Below are 25,395 nucleotides of genomic sequence, written 5' to 3' on the forward strand. Positions count from 1 at the left end.
TTTTAAGTACCAAACTAGATTTTGACCCGTGCTTAAAAGCGCGGGTTATTTTTCAGTTGATAAAAATATATGATATGAATTAGTATTTTAGTCTTGTTATACATTATTATGTTACAAAATTTTATTATGTCAAAAAAAATTATTATTATGTAATTATATTTTAAATCGTTTGATTACTTTTTCCAAAAAAAATTATATGGGTTGATCAGACTCAGTGCGTCTATTATTTTAAAATAAATTATGTTCAGTTAGATGAGAACAATATTTTTATATCAAGTTTGGACCCGTCATCGAACCAGTAAACACGATGACTTGTGCATAAGCTGGTTTAGATTTAATGAAAACTCGTTAATGTAAAGCATGCAAACTTCAAAAAAACATGCAATCAAGTGTGACCCGGCATTTGGTTTACATGGTAGGAAAAAAATAATCTTCAATAATATTTTAAGAGATGAATGAAACTTCTAATATATTAGTGTAATAAAAAACAATTTAACATAAATATATATAATTTTGTTTTAACAAATGATTTGCTAAAGTGTTTTTTTATTAAATTTGATTTTGTAAATATTTAGAATTTTATAATGTTAGATGACATGATATAATATGCTGTATGATATATGCTTTCATTTTAATAATTGATATCTAAATATTATATATCCATCTTTGAGCGTAATATATGATGTATATAACGTTATTGAATAACAACAATAACATTGGATGATAATAAGAAAAATAATTAGAGAAGTGTATCATACAAAATGAGGAATAATAATAGGATTTATTTAAATTATTTATTGTTATTGTAGTTAATGGTAGGATAAAAAATAAAGAGTTTTATACAGATGTTATAAATTCTTTTATAAATATTTTCTTTTAATAATATAAATTTTCAATCGCATCTATAATATATTCTTATCAAAAATCATCATAACAATATATTTAGAATATATATTTAGAATATATTGTTAAACTAAATTAGAGAAATATAAGGTAAATGATTATTGTATAGTTAGAGAAATATAAGGTAATTGACTATTGCATAGTTAAAAAAATATAAAGTGAGACCCAAAAAATAGTTAAGTCTAATGAAAAGGTCCAACAACTTTTCATAGGTATATTTTTAAAACTCCTTCCCTTTTAATAGTATAGATTAAAACTATTAAAAAAAAAGAAAGGTGATCAGTCATGTGTAAATAAAGATAGTTGAATGAACAAATGCATATTGTTTGTTCAAGCAAGGCCGCTGCAAGGGTCACAGTTTTTGTTCAAGCACTCGAACTTGAATTAGGTGTGGCACAATTGAGCATTTTAAGCCAAAGAGCTAAACTTTTATATACGTTTATGAATTTGCAGAAGGGATTTGATATTATTAGTATGTGGCACTTGCCACACCCCATTTGTATAGGGGTCCGCCCCTGAAGGATACTGAAAAACAAAATTTTTGTATGTTCTTTATAGTGGATGGTCTAATGTTAAGGATAAAAACACATAAAATCAAATAGTATGTATGTGTTGGTAATATAAGAGACGATATACATAATAATACAAATGTTTTTTTTACATCGAAAAACTATTCTATTATTCAAACAAATTTTTCATTGTGTTCTCTAATATATATTACATGAATCATCTAGTGAAGATGGATGTAAAAAAATTACACATGAAAAAAATAAGTTTTTCTTTTTATTGTCACAAGGCCGAGGAGAATAAGACCAAAATCCCTTAAAGCCCAGCCTACCGAAGCCCACTAAAACTCAGCCCATCTTAGAGAGGGATGTGGTACTCCGTTTTGACCTAGTTATTTTCCAACCGTTGTCACTATTTAAAAATTGATATATTTCCATAAAAAAAAAGGCGATTTCACTTCAAGTGGACGGAGAAAACCAAATAACACGCGCGAGTAGACAGCCGTTAGATGGAAAACTCGAAAAGACAACTTTACCCCGAAACCAAAACCAAAAAGATTATAAATACATACCGTAAAACCCTAAACTGAAAAATATCATCAAGCAGCTGTCTAGGGTTTTTGCCTCTCTGCCTTCACTCTTAAACCTAGCAGTCTCTCTTCTCAAATTCGCCATGGGTAAAAAATCCGCCACCAAGGTAAGCAGCTTCTTCTCCTTCTGGGTTTTCTAATTAGCTCTCTTAAGATTGTAATGACACATTGCTTGTTCAGGTTGACGCAGCACCTGCTGCCATTAAGGCCACCAAGCCTTTGAAGAAAGGTATGAACCTTGAGCTTTTTCGTTTATATATTGCTCCTACTTGTACATTTTGATGGATAAAGTTCTTTAATTTAGTTTACCCGTCTCCTTATTAGATACCTTGTTCATTTGTTTTGGAATGTGTCTGTCATAGGATATAATATACTTGCTTATATGTACTTTATAATCTTGACATTTGAGCTCCTTTGTTGATACAGTTCGTTTTATGTTGAAGGGGTTTTAACTTTGTATGCTTTTCTGATTTAGTTCGTATTTAATTTTTAACAATGCCCCTGCTTATTTTGGACTATTTGAAGTACATTGACTGTTTAGTCTCGATATATATATATCCTATTGTGTTGAAGGGTTGGTTTTAACTTTGTATGCTCCTATTCTTCAGGTAAGAGAGATCCTGAGGATGATTTGGACACCAAAGTGAACCTAAAGAAGCAGAAGAAAGATGTGATTGCTGCTGTTCAGAAGGAGAAAGCTGAGAAGAAGGTGCCTAAAAAAGTTGAGAACTCTGACTCTTCTGATATCGAGGAAGAAGAATCTTCAGACGAGGTCAACTTTCTATTAACTATGCAAGTTTAGTCTGCTATTCTTGGATATTTGCTGATACACAATCTATTTTTAGGAAGAAGTTGCTGCAGTTGCTAAAAATGGCTCAGTGAAAGCCAAGGCAGAGAGCTCCTCTGAGGAGGAGGACTCTTCTGATGAATCAGATGATGAACCTGAGGTGACAAGTTTATTCTCATATCTTCATTTTTCTATTTGTTTATTCTGCATATATATATATATTCCAAAATGGTGACTAATTACTTAAGTATTGATATAGAAACCTGCTGCTAAGAAGGCAGCTCCTGCTACTACCAAGGCTGATTCATCCGAGGAAGATTCTGATGAGGTTAGCTTCTGTACTTTAACGAGATCATCAAGCAGCTTTTGATGTATTATATTTGATTCATTGACCATGTGTTTAACATTTTGCAGGAAAGTGAAGATGAAAAACCTGCAGCTAAAAAGGATAGCAGTAGTGATGATTCTGATTCTGATGAATCAGAGAGTGAGGATGAGAAAGAAACCCCAAAGAAAAAGGTGAGAGCAATGTTTACTTTCCATTATTTTGAACAGAAGCTGTATTACTGTTTGCTGATTTAAAGTTACTCCATTCTGTTTTATAAAAACAGAACTCTGATGTTGAAATGGTGAATGCTGAGCAGAAACAGGTAAGAATCCCATTGTAGTTGCTTTAGTGTCTTTGCTGTGTATTGAATGTGCTTTTTGTCTTTCAGCCTAAGACCCCATCGACTCCTGCTACAGGAGGATCAAAGACACTCTTTGTGGCCAATCTCTCATTCAATGTTGAAAGATCAGATGTGTAAGTTGCATCGTTTTAACTATATCTCTTTCTCTTGTCTAGTTGTTCATTTGTTCATGACCTTGCTTAATTTTCATCCTCCACATACAGTGAGAATTTCTTCAAAGATGTTGGCGAAGTTGTTGATGTCAGATTTGCCATGTCAAAAGACGATGGCAGTTTCAGAGGTTTTGGCCATGTTGAGTTTGCTACTGCTGAACAAGCACAGAAGGTGAGGCGCTTGTTTTGGCTTTTATGATGAAGGATTTAAAATTAGTCATTTGAAAGGTTGATTGCTGATTATTAAATCGTTTGTTCCTTCCTAGGCACTGGAACTTCACGGCACATCCATGCTTGGTCGTGATATTCGTCTTGATGTTGCTCAAGAGAGGGGAGAGAGACCCGCATACACTCCACAGAGCGGGTATATTGATATTTTCTATTCATGTCTTGGATTGTGTATTATGTTCTTGTGTTTATAGTATTCTCTTTGGCAAATTTTTGCAGTGCCGGTGGTAACTTCAGAAGCGGTGGTGGTGGAGGTCAATCGGTTTTTGTTAAGGGATTCGACTCTTCTCTCCCTGAAGAAGACATCAAGAGCGCATTGAGTGCGCACTTTGCTTCATGTGGAGAGATCACGAGGGTTTCTGTTCCCTGTGACCGTGAAACTGGAGCTTCCAAAGGGTTTGTGATTAACTGCTCTCCAACTTTATTACCAGTTTGTGAATATGTTCTCTCATATGCTAATGAAACAGACTGTTTTTTTTTTTTTACAGAATTGCTTACCTTGATTTTAAAGACGGCACAGACAAGGCGTTTGAGCTTAATGGTAGTGACATGGGAGGATGGAGTATTGTTGTTGATCAACCGAGGGAGAAGAGTAGTGGTGGATTCGGTGGTGGCGGAAGGAGCGGTGGTGGTCGTTTTGGTAGTGGAAGGGGCGGTGGCAGAGGAAGAGATGGTGGCCGTGGTCGTGGAAGGGGCGGTGGCAGAGGAAGAGATGGTGGCCGTGGATTCAACAAACCTAGTTTCTCAGGTAACTTGATCTTGTTTTCTTGAATCTTGATGTTAAGTAACTAGCTTCTCACTAATTCATGGTTTATTTTGGCAGGTAAGAAGACCACCTTTAACGACTACTAGAAGCTTATATGTAGAAGAAAATGCTCTTCTTATGTTTTTAACTTATGATACTTCACTTCCTTTCTATTGTTTCAGTTTTGTTTCTGTTCTAGTTATGTTTTTGTCCGAACCTTCAATTTTTGTTTGAGTGTTAAATCAAGCTCAATCTTGAGTTCTTTTGGTGTTATATCATTTTCTTTCTTCGATTCCTTCACTAGGTTGGCAAAAATAATTATCTCTCATGGGACACAAATTTACATTTTCAAATCTCACACAATGCATAAACAAAAAAAAAGAAAAGGAAAATGGGATCTTAATTAAAAGAAAAGGATTAGTAGTAACTTAGGACAGAGACCTTAGCTTGAGGACCACCTTGCACATAGACAAAATCGTAAGCTTGCCCTGCTTTCAAAGTCTTTTGCCACTGAGGAAGCTGGTAAGTATTCTTTTGCCCTGTTGGGTTAAGTCCCCATATAGGTCCTGTGAGCTCTTCTATCTTAAGCTTGAGGCCTGATATCGGTTTCTGAGAATTGTTCTTGATGATCACTTTGTGTCTGTAGTACCTCGTGTTCCAGGCCATCCAATTTGCAGTTATTGAATGAAGAAACTCGATTGGTGCACCTGATTGCTTTGGAGTGTATGTTGTTGGTGTAGCTTTGTAAGCTGAAGCTGTGGATGAGTGTCAGCGAAAATGAGAATCAGACACTGCAGAAAAGTTACAAAAGAAGCTGCAAGTAAAAGATATCAACCTGGTGGTTTTGGTGTTTGGTAAGGTTTAGAATATCCTCCTCCATAAGATCCTACAAAATTCCAAAACATTAGTTGATGATCCATTGAACAAAGAGTTATTTGAGCACAAGGTTTACCTAATTTTCCAGAGAGTTTAGCGAATAGACCAATGAGTGGAGCTGTTCCAGACAATGTTGGTTCTGACTGCTCGTAGTTTGTCCGGTCATCGGAATAGTAATCATTCTGGTCTGGTCCACCAACAAGAGCACCATAGATAACATTCGGATCAGCTTGAGCCCTTCTATACCAAGAATCAAATCCTTGTACACAGTTCACAGAAGACCGTTGAACAAAGATTGAAGGGATTGAAGCGCCTCTATGGTGAACTCGGATTGGATATTTTGGTCCATATCCAACTAAGTAACTCATCCCTTGACGGTTCTTTCCAAGAATATAATCAGCCTGCATGAGAAAAACTCGGTCAACACATTTAAAATCACTTGAGAAATGGTTTTGTGTTCGTGAAAGATTTGGTTACCTGAGATCTTGAAAAGTCTAGAAGTGCTTGAGGCGGCACTGAACCATCAGGACAGTTGAGTTTAGCGTTTGCTGCAGATAGATAATCCGAATAAATCGCAAGAAGAAATGCAGCCGCAGATGCATATTGCAGATTGTTCCACTCTCTAACATACATCAAACCACCTGAATTAACAACACCATTTAACTTTCATAACTTAGTATTTCTTAAAAATAAATTGAAATTTGTAAATCGACCCGGGAATAAGGATTTCGATTAGACCATTAAACTTTCGTTACTTGGACTTGAAGTTAGATTTGTGTAATATTTTTAAGTTATAGGAGTTAACTTACCAGGAGTTGTTTGAATATTGTAGCCACCATTCTTCTTGAGACAAGCACAAGCGAAGTAATCAGCTTTCATCTGATAGTGCTTTAAGGTCGAAGTATATGCACCACCTTTACCTTCTAACAAGATCTATGCAAACATACAGAAATCAAACATGGATCAAGATTAGTCTTCTTGAAACTTCAAGAAAACAACATTCTTGAAGAAACCAGTTGGTTTACCTTGGAGAGAAGAACTTGAACACCGGCGTATTTGTTATCCCAAGAGAATTCTTTCATTCCCCAGCCGGTTCCACCCATGTAACCAGCATTATTTACAGCATACTTCAAGTAATACTCGTCCCCGGTGGCACGGTGTAGCCAAGCCGCAGCCCAAAGAAGCTCATCCTTCAAAACATTAACACAATATAGACATTATTTATTGTACTGAAACAATATTCAATGGAAAGAGAGAACTGGAAGTAAAGATTTTGAGAGATCAAATCAAACGGGATTATACCGAGTAACCAGATGACATGTAGAAAGCTTTTGCATTTGGGATTGAATCAGTGTATAATCCTCTGTATTTGTCAGCAAATGAGAAGAGCTGAAACACAACAACAGGTTTTCAAAATGTTCAGAATCTAAGCAGAAACGGATCCTTAACATAAGAGTAGCGATGAATATAAGCTGAACCGGATTTAAAATCAAAACCGAACCAGAATTTGTGACCGAATCAAATAAACCTAAAATAATTGTCTTACCGTATCAACTCCATTAGAAAACCAAAATTTCCAAACCAATCAGAACCAAATAACTAAATACCCAACATACGCAAAACCATGATCACTAACCAAACCAATATAAACCAAACCGAAATTAAAACAGATAACCAAACCAAAATTAAGAAAAGGCGAACAAACCTCTTTGGCATGAGTCAAGAGGATAGCAGAATAAGAGGAGTTATACGGCTTGAAAGCTAAAGAAGCAGCGGCTAAAGCAGCAGCGGTTTCACCAGCCAAGTCTGAGCCAGGATGGTACTGGTCAAGCTTATAAGCTGTTCTTGAAGTGGTCATGTCCTCCGCTCGCTCCCAACAGTAGTGATCAGATTTTCCATCTCCCACTTGACCCCATAGAACATTAGGCTGAGGATGAGCCTTGATGAAATAATCAGTACCCCATCTGATTGACCACAATGTCTGTTGCATTTGGTTCGAACCGGATAGCTCCTTCTGGTTATCAACCGCAGCCCACGATAGCATTGTTACTGCGAAAGCCATTGGTAAACCGAATTTCACATGGTCTCCTGCATCATAATATCCTCCCTCCAAACTCACCTGTTCAATCATATATATATAATACCAACGTCAATATCATTATATACAAATAGTATTAGCATCATCATTAGAAATACAACTCACTATTCTTACGTTTCAACAAATGCTAATTTCGATAATTAGTTTGCAATGACCATCTCACGGAAATAAATCATATTTTGATATATATATATTAGGTGTATGTCCAACTACATAATATACGAATTAAGTGTATGTTATATATGGACTTACGCCTTGAGCAAGACCATCCGCGAGACCAGAATGGCTACGCCATTTGACACGTTGGGCAGCTGGCAACTTCCCTGACCGTTGAGCCTCAAAGAACAAGAATGTCTTGTCAAGGGCATTTCCATAATTGTAATACTCCGCTGCTGCGGTGGCTGCCCCGAGGAGAACGGTCAGTAAAAGGCTTAAGCCGAACAAAGACCCACCAAACTTACTCATTTCTCTGGATCAATGTTACTTTAGGTTAACTTCTCTCTCCCAATAAATGTTCTCTGTTCAGAATTGTGATGTGAGTAAGTGTATATAAATAGAGAGAGAGATGTTTTGTCTGTGACTTTGGTGAGAGAGAGGAATGTAGAGAATCAAATAGGTACATAGTTTTGCCTGAATAATCATTGTCTTTGTCTTACTTGTGTTCGTGTGTGTTTTGTGCGTGTTTGATAATAGTTATGGCCTTCACGTTTTGTTAGAGCTTCTCACGTTGTACTTTTAAGACTTTTGTGCAGAAGCTGAACCAACATTGAGTTGCCACGTGTATTTATTGTTAGCCGTTTGATGAACGTGATATTGACCATATATTTGAATAGAAATAGATGAATGTATCTTGTAATGCAAAAAGTCAACAATAATATTTTGGTTGATTTTTGCTAAGGCGTTGATGGACAAGTTCCATTCGTGGTATTCACATCTTGCAATTATTTTCTCCCGCTTTAATCGTATGTTCTGATGTTCGTAATTTATAGTTTTATTTTGTCGGTTTGTTTAACATGTAAACAAAGCTATAATGTTTGTTCAAAAAAAAAAAAAAAGCTATAATGTTGAATGATAATATCAAGAACGAGGAGAACATAGGCTATGTTACATAGCTAGACTGAAAATAACAACACCCTAGATCCTTGTTCTCTCCGTGATCTCGTTATGACTCGTTAGGAACTGACACCATTGATCCAGAATCATATGCGTAAATTGGTTGTATGCCTCCATCTGAAGCAGCACTTAAGCAATCATACAACGTTTTTTTCATATTCTGGTTTATTCATCGCCATCAATCTCTTTAACGCTGGGACATGAGGCTTCTTATCCTTAAGTATAGAACCGGGTTGAATAGTGTCAGTGCTTGAAGTAGTGAACAAGTTAGACCGGCTTTGAATAGAAAGTCTTGGCCTATACTTAATATTTTTTGCTCAACATCGAGAATTGACCCCCTTGGACACTTTCATTGATATTAACATCTGACGATTCTTCGTTATATATATGTTGTTGCTGCCTATTTTTAAAGCTTTTGAGTTGCTCTCTTGTTGTTGTATCTTGTGTTGCAAATACCTCTTTGTAATTATAGTCTCTGGATTTTTTTCTCGAGTTTAACCGAGAGGCCGTGAATATACTGATCATACCCATTTTTTGATCAAATTTTTCAGTGAACACTGTCCCATAGCTTTTCCTTCTCACATTGTGGAAGTTTTCCAGTAAATGGTGTTAGCCTCACTTAAGTTTATGCTTATGTTATATTTGCTATTATCCAAGTATTTTCCTAATAGGCTTCACACAAATAAGGGGGAACACAATCGTATATTTCACTGCACGGTGCAAACTTGTTGTTTGTGTAATTTCCCCACACTAAAACATCTCTAATGTAATTTCTTAGTAAGTGTTTAAAATAAATAAAAAATAATATAAAAATTAGAACGATGGTGGGAATCAGTTTTCATTTGAGAGTTTATAAAATATATTTATCTAAAAAAAATTCCACCACTATTTCTCAACTTTATTATATGAAACACAAGGTGGTGCTCAAGCGATAGGCAGGTTCCAAGGTGCTAAGCGAAGGCACTCCACTTCACCTTGTAACCAAGTGGATACGAGGCTATGCTTTATACTTCATTTGAATATCCGATGTGATGGTCTATTCGTGCACCATACCACTTTTTTGGAAATTAATATGAGTTTTTCCATATGCCTGGAATACTACAAAGTTAAAAAACAAACTTTATTATAACTTTTGTATATAATTTTATTTATAATCAAATATTAATATTTAAAATCATGCCAAAAATATAGACATTAATTTTTCTCTACTTTCTTTCCTTGTCTCTTGTACTTTCTATTTTTTCTTATTTTTGAGAGATTCTTGTGAAAATGCTTAAGAAACTCACAACCGATCTTTCCACTTATCATCATATAAATGGTTAAATAGTTTAATTAAAATTAAAATTGAATTAAATAATTTAAAATATTAAGATATTGTTATTAAAATATCCGGCAGTTGATCGCAGCTCTTGAAGTCGCCACGTATTCTCTGGTTCAAGGTACGCGCTTTCGTCTTCATCAGAGGATGTCAGAGGTTGAAAGACTGTCATCTCCGTCGTAGTCACTGACGTAATCCTTTCCGGTTAATTCCTTGTGTATACGCTTGTAATAGCTGAAAGAAGAACAAACAATATCAGTATCTAGATATCAATCACTTGAGAAAGGTTACGAAGGAAACTACATCCATTGAAGTGTGGAGAGCTTTAGAAGGAGACTATCAAACAAAGACATTCCTAACCGGATCTATCTAAAGCAAAGCTTTGCGAGTTACAAGATGGATGAGAACAAGAGTATTGAAGAGAATCTTGATAAGTTTCTAAAGCTGGTGGATGATCTTGCTAGTCTTAACATAAATGTGTCAGATGAGGATCAAGCAATAAAGCCAGTCTACCTCCACAATACGATTCATTGGTTCATACTCTGAAGTATGGAAATGGCAAGGAGACACTAACTGTCAAAGAAGTGACAACCTTAGCTTATGCAAAGGAAGCATAGCTCAGGGAGAAAGGCTTAGGAAAGCGTCCTAAGTCTAATGCTGAAGGTTTTGTGGTCTCAAGGGGAAGGACAGACAAGAGATGTTAAAATCAAGGAAAGTATAGATCAAAGAGTAAAGGCTTTCGTTCAAAGTCAAGAGGAAAGTCTCAAGCTAAAGCTAGAGAGTGTTGGGTGTGTGGAAGGAAGGTCATTTCAAACGTGACTGTTCTGAACGAAAGGAACAAAGATCTTCAAACTCCGCAAATGTGGCTCTAAGAAAAAGAATTTCCAATGATCTTAACAGTGAGCATGCAAGATACAAAAGAAGAATGGATTTTTGATTCAGGATGCACCTTCCACATCACCCCGGACAAAGAAGTTCTATTTGATCTAGAAGAGTTTGAAAGAGGTAAAGTACTAATGGGAAACAATACTATCAGCAAGGTGAAAAGAATTGGTAAACTGAAGATTGTAAATCCCGATCAGTCTACTGTGGTGCTGACTGGTGTAAGGTACATGCCTTCAATGGGGAGAAACTTGATTTCGTATGGTAAAATGGAGAAGAATGGTTGTAAGTACACTTGTGAAGACTACAAGGTTACTTTCTTCAAAGATGGCAAGAAGGTGTTTTCAGGAGATTATAAAGACGGCTTGTATTACTTACAAGGATCTGTAGTTAAAGCCGAAGCTAATTTGTCTAGAGCTGATGTGAATCTCACAAACCATTGGCACTCATGACTTGGTCATATGAGCTTGAAGAACATGAATGTTCTGGTGAAGAATGGTTATCTGAACGAGGAGGTACATACTTTGGATTTCTGTGAAGTGTGTTCTTGGTAAGCTCATAAGTTGTCGTTTCCTAGTGCTAAACATGTGACTAAAGAGATTCTTGGCTATGATCATAGTGATCTGTGGGATTCTATGTCTAATGAAGAAATCTTTCCATGTTGTAAGTATTTTCTCATGCTGATTGATGACTTCTCAAAGGGAGTTTTGATCAGGTTTCTACGATCTAAGAATGAGGCTTACGAGAACATATCAGAGTGGAAACCGGAAAGAAGGTTAAGTGTCTTAGAACAGATAATGGGCTCGAGTTTTGTAACAACTTTATGGACAAGATGTGTAAAGAAGCTGGAATCAAAAGACACAAGACTTGTACTTATACTCCACAGCATAACATAGTTGCAGAAAGGATGAACAGAACCATTGCTGATAAGATTCGATGTATGTTGGATGATCTGGTTTGGAAAAGAAGTTTTGGGCTGAAGCTGCTTCTACGGTCATCTATCTGATTAACAAAACTCCAAACGCTTACTTCGCGTTTAAGATTCCAGAAGAAGTCTGGTCTAGTGTGAAGGTGGAGTTCAGTCATCTTAGAAGATTTGGTTGTGTTGCTTACGTGCGCACGGTTCAAGACAAGATAAGTCCTAGAGCTATAAAAGGTATCTTTATGGGTTATCCACAAGGAATAAAAGGCTATCGAGTCTGGTTATTGAGTCTGGTTACCAAAGGATGTAAAGACTACAATAAGTAGGAATGTGGTGTTCAATGAAGACAGTCTGTACATAAAGTACAAGGGAAAAGAAGTTGATGTTTCTCCTAAAACAAAGTGAGTGACATTCAAGGCTGATCTAATTCAAGGTCCTACTAGAGGAGGTTCTTCTTTTGAAATTGGAACGACTTCAGGAACAGGAAACACTGGTGAAGGTGGATCATCTTTGAACAAAGAAAGAAACTCAGATTCTGAAGACGAGGGAGAAGAGACAGAACAAGAGCCTGAGAACACCAAAGCTTCATTGAATGATTATCTTCTGGCAAGAGATCGGGCGAGGAGGCAGATTAAACCTCAGCTACCTTTGAAAGTGGAGACTTTGTTGCATATGCTTTAACCAGTGCTGCGGATATTGAGGTAAATGAACCTCAGAGTTATGCATAAGCTAGAAAGAGTAAGAACTAGTAAAAGTGGAATGCTTCTATGGGTGAAGAGTAGGACTCGCTTGACAAGAATGATACATGGGACGTTGTTGAGAGACCTCTGAGACAAAGAATCATTGGTTGCAAATAGATTTATAAGTATAAAAGGTATACCAAGAGTGGAAGATCCTAGATACAACACACGTCTTGTGGGTAAAGGTTATACTCAGGTTGAAGGTGTTGACTTCAATGAAATATTTTCACCAGTCCTAAAGCATGTTTCCATTCGGATCATTATGTCGTATGTTGTCAACTTTGATGCTGAGTTGGAACAAATGGATGTGAAAACGGCGTTTCTTCACGTGAACTTAGATGAGACTATCTATATGGAACAACCAGAGAGTTTCATCAAGAAAGGAGATGAAGGCAAGGTGTGTCTTCCGAAAAAAATTGCTATATGGGTTGAAACAATCACCCTGACAATGGAACTTGAGGTTCAATTCTTTTATGAAGGCTATTGGTTTTACGAGGTGTGTGAAGGACCCGTGTGTATATTCAAAGAAGAACAGATCAGGATACAATGTCTATATCTTCTTTATGTTGATGACATGCTCATAGCAACAAGGAGTAAGAAATAAATCTAGACTTAAAGAAGATTTGAAGTCTGAGTTTGAAATGAAGGATCTTGGACTAACGGCTAGAATACTTGGAATGAATATCATCAGAGATTGAAAGAAGGGAGAGCTGAAACTGACTCAAAAAGTATGTGAAACAGATTTTGAGAACGTGTGGTATGGAATTCTGTAAGCCAGTCGTAACCCCTACAAACTGTCAATTCAAGCTGAAGAGTTTGACTGATAAAAGTGGCTTACAGAGGCGAAGCTTATGGATGATGTTTTGTATGCGAATGCGGTTGGAAGCTTGATGTACGCGATGGTAAGATCAATACCAGAGTTGGCCTTTGTAGTTGGTTTGGTGAGCAGATTTAAATCAAAGCCAAGTCGTGAGCACTGGGGAGCAGTTATGTGGCTATTGAGATATCTACATGGAGCTACAGAGGTCTGTTTAAACTTCTCAAAATCAGGACATTTTGAGATCGAAGGTTTCAGTGATTTAGACTACTCAACTGATCTCGATAAACGAATATCAGTAACTGGATATGTTTTTCAAGTGGGTGGTAACACCGTTAGCTGGAGATCATCACTGCAGCATGTTGTTGCGTTATCAACAACAGAGGCTGAGTACATTGCTTTGTCAGAGGCTACAAAGGAAGGGTTATGGTTGAGAGAGTTTTAAAGTGAGTTGGGATTCAATACAAAGTATTTTAAGCTGCATTGTGATTCACAAAGTGTTATTTGCCTAGCTAAAAACTCAGTACATCATGACCGGACTAAGCACATTGCTAACAAGATTCATTTCATCAGAGACATTATTAATTTCGGGTTGGTTAAGATCCTAAAGATTCACAATACTCTAAACCCAGCAGATATGTTGACCAAGTGTTTACCTGGAAGCGCGTTCGAGAAGTGCCTCGTAACACTGAGGGTCACCGTCTGATCATGTGTCGAAGTACTCCGAGGTGATAATGTTGTTTGGTCGTCTTATAAGGAAGGAGTACATGTTTCAACAAAAAAACAGATTTTGTTAGTAATTTGTTCTTGGTCAAACAACGAGTTTAACTAACAAAGAATAGCTGAAATCACTTAGGCAAGAGTTACTGGAGTCTCTCCAAAGATGTTCAGATGCTCGTTAACTGAAAGAAAGGAAACGAGTTAATCAGTTCTTGTTCTAAAGGGAGATTCGAGTTGTGTAAGGAAGAAAACTTACAGTATTCAAGGTTGGTTTGTCTTTGAGGTGGAGCTTCAGTTGGTTCTGACTGAATTAGAGCTGTTTGTTCTTCTGGTTCGACTTGTGGAGGTGCTGGAGGCGTCTCACGAAGTTTGAAGTCGGGTGGAAGAGTGAGAGTTAAAGAAAAAGGGTTAGGACTTCTGATAGGTTCTTGGGGAATCAGAAATGGAGTGTCATTTTATTCGCAGTAGCTGTTTGAGCCGGTACGACTGTTCCGAGGAGATTCCGACATGGTTTGACGTTTCAGGGGATGAACAGTGTTCGGTGGAAAGAATTGGGTTTGAATGACCTAATCGACAAGGTGGAGATTTGTGAGGAACGCTGTCGTCTTAGGTCTGGGCCGTTGTTGGGTTCGTAAGTAAATCAAGCAAAGGCATATTGAGAGTAGTGGGCCTTGAGATTTATTTAGTCTCAGCCCGAAATGAGCCTGAGCTGGAAGGTGCAAGTTTGTTACAAGATTGGATCCCACATTCAGTTACAAAACGCGTGAGTCATCATCGTCTTCCTGACGAAAACAGAGCAAGCGAGAGAAATGGAGTTTTGCACAGAGAGAGAAATGAGAGATTACGAAGAAGCTGGAAGAGAGTGCTAGACTAAGAAGAGAAAAGATTCAGCAGTTGATCGCAGCTCTTGAAGTCCCCAAGCATTCTCTGGTTAAAGCTATGAGCCTTTGTCTTCATCGGAGGAATCAAAGGTTGAAAGACTGTCATCTCCGTCGTAGTCGCTGATGTAATCCTCTCCGGTTAATTCCTTGTGTATACGCTTGTAACAGCTGAAAGAAGAACAAACGATATCAGGATCTAGATATCAATCACTTGTAATCACAACGATTATATAAGTGAGTTGCTAGCTGAGCTAGCTCCGTGAGTATAGCAGCTTCTACACGTCGGGGAGGTGCGGTGAACACCGCGTGAAAAACCTGTGTGTTGATCTGTTTTAGTTTCGCGTTTCACTTGTCAAGATCGAGATCGATTAGTCAACTTGATCAAGCAGTAATCTAAGTTGAGTCTACGACCTAAGACTTGGATCGATACCTTAACAGTGTTGATTGATAGATTATTTGGGACTGAAACTCATAGACGGTTGACAATTTACCAATGGAAGGATCAAGGCCACGGTTCTTGAGCTCACGATATTCTTGGCAAAGTGCACAATACTCACAGAAACAATGGGTTATCCAATCTGGAGCTGGAGCATCTGGTAACCCAAATTTACTTCGGATCTTGGCCCGGAATGTGCATGAGTAAACACACGGTGTCCAAAACTGACAACATATCAATACGTACAGCATTCTACTCATTACACAACCTACACAACCTACATAAACACAAGGTATATATATTATAATAAGATCATTAACGTGAACCGCCATCGCAAATATATGTGATTAGTAATAACTTGTTTTTTATTCCTTAATCTCGAGTCTTAACAATCATAATCTACGTATATGCATGATAAATCGATTTACATTTGTATATATATACTTACTTGTTGTGCCTTCATCGGTAACTTATGCGATCTGCCCGAATGTAACGAACGGAAAGCTGCATAGAATGATTGCTGATCCAAAATACACAACAATTAAAGAGATCAAAATCATTATGTAAAAAACGCAACAAAATGAATAATTAAAAAAAAATAGTTTCTAACCATTTTCGACATCGTTCATGCAATCACAAAGCCCTGAAGTCCAGTTTGATATTGGTTGGTTAATAATCACCGCAGGGCAATTTGTGCAACATAAGGTTGGTTACCCATTCCACTGGGATTTATATACTAAGCCGGTATACCCATAGTGGGTACTACGCTTGGTTGGTTAACCATTCCACCATTGCTGGGGTATTTCTGATCGGTTTCAACCATTTGCTTTTCGTAAACCGGTGGTTGGGTTGAAGTTATTGTTTATCCTCAGACTCGGACTTTGATTTGGTTGACCCATTTGTAAAGAAAAAAGAACAAATTAGGGTTTGAGAATATAGTTTTCACATTTCTTCGTTTTATTTTCCTTTTTGTAAAGTAAAAAAAACTTGGAATTAAAATTTTGTTTATAGAAAGGGACAAAGGGTGACCATCGTTCAGAACTTTAAAAAAAAACAAAAAAAAATAATAATATCTTAATATTTTGAATTATTTAATTCAATTTTAATTTGAATTAAACTATTAAACTGTTCTTAGACTAGCACTCTCTTCCAGCTTATTCGTAGTCTCTCCTTTCTCTCTCTGTGTAAAACTCCTTGTCTCTCGCTTGTTTTGATTTTCGTCAAGAGACGATGATGACTCACGCGTTTTGTAACTGAATGTGGGATCCAAACTTGTAACAAACTCGCGTTTTCCAGCTCAGACTCATTTCAGACTGAGATTAAATGAATCTCGAAACCCAGTACTCGCAATATGTCTTCGCTTGATTCACTTACGAAACCCGACAATGGCCCAGACCTAAGACGACACTGTTCCTCACAAACTCTTGAATACATTTTGTTTGTTTGTCAATGTTTGACTTGGTAGTATATTGGTTTATATAGGATGGATTGGGAATGTGCAAAGGCAGAAACAAGACATAATGGCTCCTCCCATGGGTCAACGGATGATGCGTTGACTTACATCAATTTTTGCAGAATATGATTTAATTAATAAGATAATTTCTATTTCTTTATGTTTTTTTCTTCTTTGTATCTATTAGTCATTTATTTATTCATAACCATTGATTTAGCTAGGCTTCGTTTTTGACTTTTCGTAGGTGGGCAATTGGGCATGAACTGATCTTATGCTGCGATGTGAACTTTTTGCTATAATTTCTGAAACATATCACTGGGACGTGAACCTATTTTGTATTTTTTATTCCAAAAATAATAATATTATTTTTTTTATATTTTATACTCGCTACGTTTTTTATATAAGTCATTTTAAAGAAATTTTTATGTTCCAAATTATATGACGTTTTCGGTTTTCTATGTAAAATTTATTAACACTTAATGTTATATGACCAATAAAATATACATTCTATTTTATTATTGGTTGATTTGTGGTTACGTAAATAATTAGTGATGGTTTTGTTTAAAAAATATAAAAAATTAATGCTTTCTTAATCTGTGTGCATAGTTCTAAAACGACTTATACTGAAAAACGGAGGGAGTATTATTTTTTGACCTTAAGTAATAACATCATATACAAATTCAATTGCTTTTTTTTTTTTGCAACAATTCAATACCTTTGAATGAATTGATTCTCTCTTTTCTGCAAGAAATATGTAAGTTTGTAACTACTTTCTCAACAAAAAAAAATGTAACTACAATTAAATTAATTTTGGCAATTTTCAATACGATAGTACTTTTATTCGCAGAAGTAAAATGTTAGTGGGATACATGTTTTCAATAAATATCAGAATTTTACATGTATGTACTTTTAATTGAATTTACAAAATAACTGCCTCATTTCATCGTATTTCATCATATTTAGGATATGATACATGTTTGAAGATGAACCGTACTTTTATTATCTTTTATCAAATCATTCCATCACAAACTTAAATGGGATGTTCAACACAACACAATTATCCAAAACACATCATAGACATAAACCGGATAAACTCGTAGCCACAAGCCGAACAACACATGAAGCAAATACAACAATACTAAACCATAGAAATTAAAAACTAACTTTCACCAATGCTCAAGACTTTCTTACCGAAAATCACTTCCCCCATAGAAGCTAAAGAACAAATAAGCCTATTTTGTGAACACATATATCGGCCGGAACCTAGTAACACAACCATAATGACGAGCACAAGAGATGCCGTCCTTGAATCACAAAATGTTGCTTGATAAGAGCTAACTGAAGAGCTCCAAACCACTAGGCTAAAACAAAAGCCCCATGAACAAACCGACAATTATTAGAGAGAATTAGAACAACTTCGCAATGACACACTTCAAATACCAAAGCGGAACCATTGAATGCATAACATGATCAACAGTCAACCGGATGCAGATTCCACAACCAAAGGAAATGAGAGAGAGCTAAAGAACCAAAAGCTGCAAGGAGACATCACCACTGTTGGAAATGTGCATTTGGTCATGGATGCTATTTCCATGGATGCAATTTCATGGATGGGTTTGGTTATGTGAAATTGGAAACAGATGCAGTTCCGTGGATGCGTTTCTGTGGATGCCTCATTCCAAGTTATGTTTGGGTTTTAGTGGCTAAAACCCATTTCGTGTAAGGGTTTTGGAAGACCATATATAAACTCCTTAACCTAATTTGTGCCTCCTAATCAAGAAAAAATAAAAAATAGAGAAGCTCTACAAGATCTAGAGAAAAAGAGACAACAAAGGGGGAAATTCCACAAGGTCTCAAGAGGGAGACAAGCAAAAGGTTCAAAGGCAGCCAAGGAGGAACTGCAGGCTGAGCAAAGGGCAAAAATGAGACAAGAGAGAAGTAGTCAGAGAGTGAGAAGCTACCATAGACAAGAGAAGAAACAAAGTTCAAGTCTTTGTGTTCTTAGAGTGCGTTGGTATCTCTCCTTTTGTAATCTCCTTTGTCATTCTCAAGCTTGTTAGAAGTGAGAGGAACTTGTAAACTTTGCTTGATAGTGGAAGTCGTGGGAGAAGGATCCCACCCCAGAGGTACCGCAAGGAAACTGGGTTAAAAATCGTGTATCTTTAAGTCTCTGTTGTTCATCACAAAGATCCAAAGGTTTAACACTCAAAGAGTAGGGAAGTTAGGTGTATGGGTAAACCTAACAAGGTGTATCATAACTAGCAAGTGATTGCTGTTGGGTGAGACAAAGTCTAGTAGGATTTCCCTAACAACCATAACTACAAAATCAAGCTATAAACCCAAACCCTTTGCAAAACATGATGCTCATAAAAGCTTACCCATGAATAACAAAGGAGGAAGGAGATGTGAAACAAAAAGGTCCAACAAGAATGTAGACAGAGCAAAAACAAAGAACTGAATTCGCTAATCTAGAGAATTGAAAACATGGCAACACAAGGTGAAAGAACTAAACAGCCAACAAAGACTGAGAGACCATTCAACAAAATAACAAGGATATGGAGGAAATATGACCCGATCAATTAACCATCCAAGAATCACTTAGAACCCATTTCAACAGATCCGATGAAAGAAGTAATGTCCCACATCAATGCCGACATATTCCAGCACTGCTTACTAGAAAATAGTCTCAGATCTGTTCAAGTATCCCAAACGAACCAAAATACAAAGACATTCTCAGACACCATCTCAGGAATCTCAGCTACCGAAGAACCTCATCTTAACTTAATAAACCTACTAGGCGACTCTATAGATCCTCTCACGGCGCCGACAAAGCTTGCCGGACACCGGAGAAGGTGAAACGAACTCTTAAATATTTTGCTCTCTTGACGGTTGCAGGGACAAACTCGATGAGGATTGTGACCAAACATGTTTATTTACAAAAATTAACATATTGTTTTATCATAAAATACTTATATTTTTTTTTTTGATAATCCAGGTATCCGGACCTCTCACTTAGTCCGACTATCCCACCGCGTCCAACCGGAACTGGCGAGGAAGGTCCTGGAGGCCAAACGGAAACCATGTTAAATCCGCTGTGGCGGAGGCTCGAACTCGTGATGGCGGACACCTCATCCGAGGTTTCTTTACCACCAGACCACGAGGCCCAGTTAAATACTTATATTTTGTTTAAATGAATATATATTTATTAAAACGTTCTTAATTATATATAAAATGAGGGAGAGTATAGTCTGTTAAATCTGTAATTTATAAGATTAAAAAGAACTCAATTTTCTCCAAATCTTAAAGTAAATTATACCAATATTTTTTGACGTAATTGGTATCTTTCAAATATGGTTTAAGTGTTGACAAAAGGAAAAGAAGATCAAATAGGATTTAATAATTTTCAAATATTAGTAAAAAACAGCAGACCTCTCTCTCTCTCCTTCCTCGCAACTTCGCATAGGCTTGTTGACAACGCCTCTTGACTCTTGACCACATCCCTCCTACTCAATTCTCGATCGAAATCTCCCTAAAATCAATTTGAGTGATTTCGATCGGAGAATGGAGCCACAACGTGACGACCAGCGAGCCCATGCCGTAGTCATAATCACTCTCCCACCTTCCGATGATCCTTCCCAAGGCAAAACTATCTCCGCCTTCACCCTCACTGACCCACCCGAAACCCCAAACCCGACTTTTCAACCCGGCCCACTTCACCAAAACTCGGATCCCGGATTCTGGCTCTCGGATCTCTCCACGGGCTCGCCGAGGCTAGTGCTGAGCCTTATCGCTATTTCGCTTCTCGCGGTTGCTTTCTACGCCTCTGTTTTCCCCAACACCCTTCAGATGTTTAGGGTTTATGATGATGAGAGGGATCGTGACGATGATGCCAATCGCCGCGAAACGTCGTCGTTTGTCTTCCCCGTGTACCACAAACTGGGTGCCCGCGCGATCCCTGACCGGAAGTTAGCGGAAGTTGTGGATGTAGTAAAAAGTGGAATCCTTGTGAAAGTCAACGATGCTTCTTTTGACTCCTCCACTACGATTCTTCCCGTTGCTGGAGATGTCTATCCTAATGGGTAATACAGCATTCATTGTATTGTATTGAAATGTAAAATGTTGTTTTGTTACTTACAGCCCAAGTAACTGAAAGCTTTTTTCTTTTTATTTTAATTTTATTTTATTGCAGGCTCTACTTCACACGGATTCTTGTTGGAAAACACAACTTCTATCTTGACATCGATACTGGAAGTGACTTGACTTGGGTCCAGTGTGACGCTCCTTGTAGGAGTTGCGCTAAGGTAAAGAAAGATTCATTGTTTAAAAAAGATTTGTGCGAAAGTGCCGATGAACATTCTGGATTTGGTGGGTATTTAGGGAGCAAATCAACTGTATACACCAAGAAAAGGTATGTTAGTGAGATCCGCGGAGTCCTTATGTGTAGAAGTTCAAAAGAATCAAATGACACAACATTGTGAGGATTGTGAGCAATGTGACTACGAGATTGACTATGCTGATCTTAGCTCTTCCCTTGGAGTTCTCACCAAAGATGAGTTTCATATCAATCTCCACAACGGCTCTGTTGCCGACTTGGATATTGTTTTCGGGTAACCATTTACTCCCCTTTTTTTTCTAAAACTATTTGTGACTTTCTTACGGAAATATCATTTTTGTGACTGGAACTTTAAGGTGTGGATATGATCAGCAAGGGCTGCTGTTAAACACTCTGGTTAAAACAGACGGGATCCTCGGTCTAAGCAGAGCTCAAATTAGCTTGCCTTCTCAACTTGCAAGCCGAGGTATCATCAGCAATGTGATTGGCCACTGCCTTCCCTCTGATCTAAACGGTGAAGGGTATATCATCATGGGAAGTGATTTGGTTCCCTCGCATGGATTCACATGGGTCCCTATGCTTCACCATTCTCACTTGTAAGTATAATTCCCAAAAGTTTTCAATCATTCACATAGTCAAACAATCAATATTTGCAAGCTTTCAGGGAAGTTTATCAGATGCAAGTTTCAAAAGTGAGCTACGGGAATGGTATGCTTAGCTCAGACGGTAGAGTAGGCAAAGTCTTATTTGACACAGGAAGCTCTTATACATACTTTCCTAACAAGGCTTACTCCCACCTGGTTAAATCAGTAAGCTATCACATTATGAAACCAATAAACACTTTTTAGATTAAACTCTTCTTCTGGTCAATGATTTTGTTATTGTGTTCGTTGGTGAAAAGCTTAAAGAAGTTTCTGGGTTGGGACTAACACTTGACGAATCAGACAAAACACTGCCTATCTGTTGGCGAGCTGACTTCCTGATCAGGTAGTTTTCAGAACTTATTTTAAGAAAAAATATCCAATTTCATATCTTTTAAGGTTAACTGTTGGTGTTTTGATATGCAGTTCCTTGTCGGATGTTAAACGGTTCTTTAGACCAATAACTCTGCAAATAGGGAGCAAATGGTGGATCATATCAAGAAAACTTGTGCTTCAGCCAGAGGATTACTTGATCATAAGCGTAAGCGTTTTAGTTAATGCTCTCACGATTATGATTTGGCTTTTGTTTATTTGAGTTTCGTACACACTTTTGATGCAGAACAAAGGAAACGTATGTCTTGGGATATTAGATGGAAGCAGTGTTCATGATGGATCCACCATTATTCTTGGAGGTAAAATCAAAAGACATAGGTTATATGAATCTGAATCTCGTAATAATCGAACATTGAAATATCTTTTGTTTTTGTTTTCTGTAGACGTGTCGATGCGTGGACACCTGATCGTGTACGACAATGTAAAGCGGAGAATCGGATGGATGAGATCAGACTGCGTTCGGCCTCGTGATTCTGATTTTCAATGTACCTTTCTTTCAAGGTTGAGGAACATCCATAATTCTTATTACATCCCGACACCAAGCGAGTGTTTGATATATAGTGTATGTAGTAGGTGTAATGTTGTAACATAGGAAAGAAAAGATTACTCATGTTTTGATCTGTATCTAATTCAATTATGTACTTTGAGCCTTTGGCTAAATTGATTTACAATTTTTACTTTTTATAACGACCCTGCGAAGTTAAATTAAGTCACCACTATTGTATAGCTTTCTTCATGACGTGTCTTGCACTGTTAAGATTGATACCTATAGCCCTATTCGTTTGGTTGCCGCAGGTTCGGCGTCAGCGACAGCGTCAGCGGCAGCGTCAATGAGGACAGTTATTGTTCGTTTCGTTGACGCTACCGCTGACGCTGCCGTATATTATATCGCGACCGCAGATTTTATCGGTGTCAGCCGCAGGACGCGGCGTTCGGACGCGGCGTCAGACACAGTTTCCTGCGTCAACGAAACGAACAAGAGTTGACGCAGAATGTTGATGCTGCCGCTGCCGTCGGTACCTGCGGCAACCAAACGAACAGCCCTATATACTCAACCTCAACGTATTCTCCAAAGGCTCTAATCTCGTATTACTGATCAAAGATACAACTACAACCAGAGTAGTCTCAAAAAGATATCAGATTATCCGATCAACTTCTCAATACGAATCTCCCATGAGAGACCCGCCTCAAGATCTCACACTAATCTCCAGTTCTAAATGCATAAACCATGAAAGAGAACGATAGATAATATTTAAAGCTTCAGCTTCTTTTAACAGCAAACCCTTCATTCCAATCAGAGTCTTTGCCTCTCTCAAACTCTACGTCATCATTATCTCACTTCCTCCTTCGACCAGAGCATGACCAAGCGTATCCCCAAGCTTGAGCTATAAAAATTGAGTCCAAATGCTGAAGGTTTGCTATCACGGCCAACAACCACACAAAAGTCCTCAAGCCACGCATCACTGGAAAAGGATTTTGCTGCAGAACAAGATTGACATCATGTCTATAAAATGCCAACAGGTTTTGCTGTGACTTAGACTTCCATTTGTGCTTAACAGAGTATTTCACAACGACACCTATACGTTTCTGCATTACTCGGAAGTCCTGCTTTTGCAGTGACTTACCTAGTGTTGCATAACACTTTGTTACTGTTCAAGTTTATGATGTCTGTACTTGACGTGCTGGGATTTGATTTTTCTTTGCTTCCTCCACTGGTAGTGAATTTGTTGTAAACTGCATAGCAACCACGGTGGTAGTGTTGTGAATCTTGTGTGAGCCACTTCAATATCTGCTTCTCCAAAAAAACTCACCACAAATCTTAGCTTAAACTTGTTCTCACATACAATGCGCCAAAATCCAAAATTCAAATTCTTTGTTGGGCTGAGAACTGATACCAGACTCTAGCTTCTTCTTCCATGAAGTTCTGCACAAGGTTCATCTTCTCCTAGTTATTAGAAATATTATGTGTATGAAAGTATATGAATGCATATTTCTTCCCATGATGTGGTCTTATGTTAATCTATTTGTTATTGAAATTGTTAAATCCTAATGACACTTGGTAACCAATAAAAATGGTAAATAAAGGATTTTCTTTCCTAATGTTTTAAATTAAAATATAAGTAATAAATGTTTTAGAAGAAGAGAATGACTTAGAGGACAAGTACGATGCAAGATGCACAAGAAGAACTTAGGAACCCCACCAAGATACCACAAGTAATGCCATGAATCTCCCTAAAGAAGAGGACGATACAGCAAACTCATTTCACTAGATAACCCGAGGCCCGAGCTGTGAAATTCTCTACTACTAGCTCGACAGAAACAAAAGAAGAGATTTAATGACAAACTTGAAGAGACACGCAAATCGATGAAGAGCTGAATCTAGAACTAGATCGAGCCAAAAGTATAGTTATTTATATATTGAAATATTCATAGTAGAGAAAAATTAAGAGTATAGTTATTTATATATTGATGTGTGATAATTCGGTTCTGATGGATATATTTTTGTAACAAAGTATTATAAAAAGAGGTTATCTATCAGATATCAACTGAAAATGTGTTCATCGCTTTAATAACTTAAAATAAAAATATGTAGTTGCCTTTAACGTTGTCGACAAAAAAGTTTTTACTAGATTGAAATTTTTAATAAATCATTAAGAATAAAGTTTTTTTTTTTTAACTTTCAGTTGAGAATAAAGTTGTAAACATATTGAGTTATGTTTAAATAAAAGTGGACAGGTAAGTGTTTAAGTCTTTAAGAATTGTCATTATGCTATGTTTTTTCTTGATATGTAGTCTGAAACCAATTTAAAGGTGTCACTTATACTTTTCACATTTAATTTACGTCAATCAATTCATATGTTTTTCACCAAAACATTAAATTACTTATTTGGATAAGTTTTTAATCTACTTGGAATTAACTTCTAATTTGACCTTTCTTTTTGAAACACAAATGTTTTCATTAACTAGAGGGTGAATTAGTGAAATGTACATAGTAGTTGTCTTTACCATTGACGACAAAAAAGTTGTTACTAGATTGAATTTTTTTTTTTTTTTAAACTTTCCGTTGAGAATAGAGCTGTAAAAAACTGGGTTATGTTTAAATATTAGTGGAGAGGTGAGTGTTTAAGTCTTGAAGAGTTGTCATTTTGCTATGCTTTTTCTATTTTGTAGT

At 37.1% G+C, this 25,395-nt stretch overlaps 3 protein-coding genes and 2 pseudogenes across 3 annotated transcripts; 3 read left to right on the plus strand and 2 right to left on the minus strand.

The window, feature by feature from the left end:
- The first annotated feature begins 1,982 nt into the window (after window positions 1–1,982).
- LOC111202893 (nucleolin 1) lies at window positions 1,983–4,873 on the plus strand. Its single transcript, XM_048780366.1, has 13 exons — window positions 1,983–2,106; window positions 2,180–2,228; window positions 2,608–2,771; window positions 2,845–2,946; window positions 3,046–3,114; window positions 3,201–3,305; window positions 3,398–3,436; window positions 3,503–3,588; window positions 3,679–3,799; window positions 3,894–3,991; window positions 4,075–4,251; window positions 4,344–4,603; window positions 4,679–4,873. Exons 1-13 carry the CDS (start codon window positions 2,083–2,085, stop codon window positions 4,705–4,707), a joined length of 1,323 nt encoding a protein of 440 aa, XP_048636323.1. The 5' UTR covers window positions 1,983–2,082; the 3' UTR covers window positions 4,708–4,873.
- A 14-nt stretch (window positions 4,874–4,887) lies between these two features.
- On the minus strand, window positions 4,888–8,144 carry LOC106381056 (endoglucanase 5). Its single transcript, XM_013820917.3, has 9 exons — window positions 7,827–8,144; window positions 7,182–7,595; window positions 6,779–6,865; window positions 6,502–6,666; window positions 6,286–6,409; window positions 5,954–6,117; window positions 5,553–5,877; window positions 5,436–5,486; window positions 4,888–5,355 (listed from the first exon to the last, which is right to left on the minus strand). The coding sequence occupies exons 1-9, from the start codon at window positions 8,037–8,039 to the stop codon at window positions 5,018–5,020; spliced, it is 1,881 nt and encodes a 626-aa protein (XP_013676371.2). The 5' UTR covers window positions 8,040–8,144; the 3' UTR covers window positions 4,888–5,017.
- Window positions 8,145–12,811: 4,667 nt separating this feature from the next.
- LOC125608593 (secreted RxLR effector protein 161-like) lies at window positions 12,812–13,811 on the plus strand. The gene is made up of 2 exons (XM_048779011.1): window positions 12,812–12,946; window positions 13,380–13,811. Exons 1-2 carry the CDS (start codon window positions 12,812–12,814, stop codon window positions 13,809–13,811), a joined length of 567 nt encoding a protein of 188 aa, XP_048634968.1.
- Window positions 13,812–15,023: 1,212 nt separating this feature from the next.
- On the minus strand, window positions 15,024–18,197 carry LOC111215891 (annotated as a pseudogene).
- A 2,052-nt stretch (window positions 18,198–20,249) lies between these two features.
- LOC111198058 lies at window positions 20,250–22,910 on the plus strand (annotated as a pseudogene).
- Window positions 22,911–25,395: the final 2,485 nt, after the last annotated feature.

The sequence above is a fragment of the Brassica napus genome, chromosome A5 (assembly GCF_020379485.1).
Source record: "Brassica napus cultivar Da-Ae chromosome A5, Da-Ae, whole genome shotgun sequence".
In the NCBI taxonomy this organism is placed as follows: domain Eukaryota; kingdom Viridiplantae; phylum Streptophyta; class Magnoliopsida; order Brassicales; family Brassicaceae; genus Brassica; species Brassica napus.

What these genes read in the sequence shown, in the direction of transcription:
- LOC125608593 (XM_048779011.1), top strand. Translation starts at nt 12,812, where the DNA reads ATGTCGTATGTTGTCAACTTTGATGCTGAGTTGGAACAAATGGATGTG. An exon ending in AGAAAGGAGATGAAGGCAAG is followed by an intron (nt 12,947 to 13,379) that starts GTGTGTCTTCCG and finishes GACTGATAAAAG; the next exon opens with TGGCTTACAGAGGCGAAGCT.
- LOC111202893 (XM_048780366.1), top strand. Translation starts at nt 2,083, where the DNA reads ATGGGTAAAAAATCCGCCACCAAG. An exon ending in GAAACTGGAGCTTCCAAAGG is followed by an intron (nt 4,252 to 4,343) that starts GTTTGTGATTAA and finishes TTTTTTTTACAG; the next exon opens with AATTGCTTACCTTGATTTTA. An exon ending in CAACAAACCTAGTTTCTCAG is followed by an intron (nt 4,604 to 4,678) that starts GTAACTTGATCT and finishes TTATTTTGGCAG; the next exon opens with GTAAGAAGACCACCTTTAAC.
- LOC106381056 (XM_013820917.3), bottom strand. Translation starts at nt 8,039, where the DNA reads ATGAGTAAGTTTGGTGGGTCTTTGTTCGGCTTAAGCCTTTTACTGACC. An exon ending in TCTTGACTCATGCCAAAGAG is followed by an intron (nt 6,866 to 7,181) that starts GTTTGTTCGCCT and finishes GTTGTGTTTCAG; the next exon opens with CTCTTCTCATTTGCTGACAA. An exon ending in CAATATTCAAACAACTCCTG is followed by an intron (nt 6,118 to 6,285) that starts GTAAGTTAACTC and finishes TTGTTAATTCAG; the next exon opens with GTGGTTTGATGTATGTTAGA.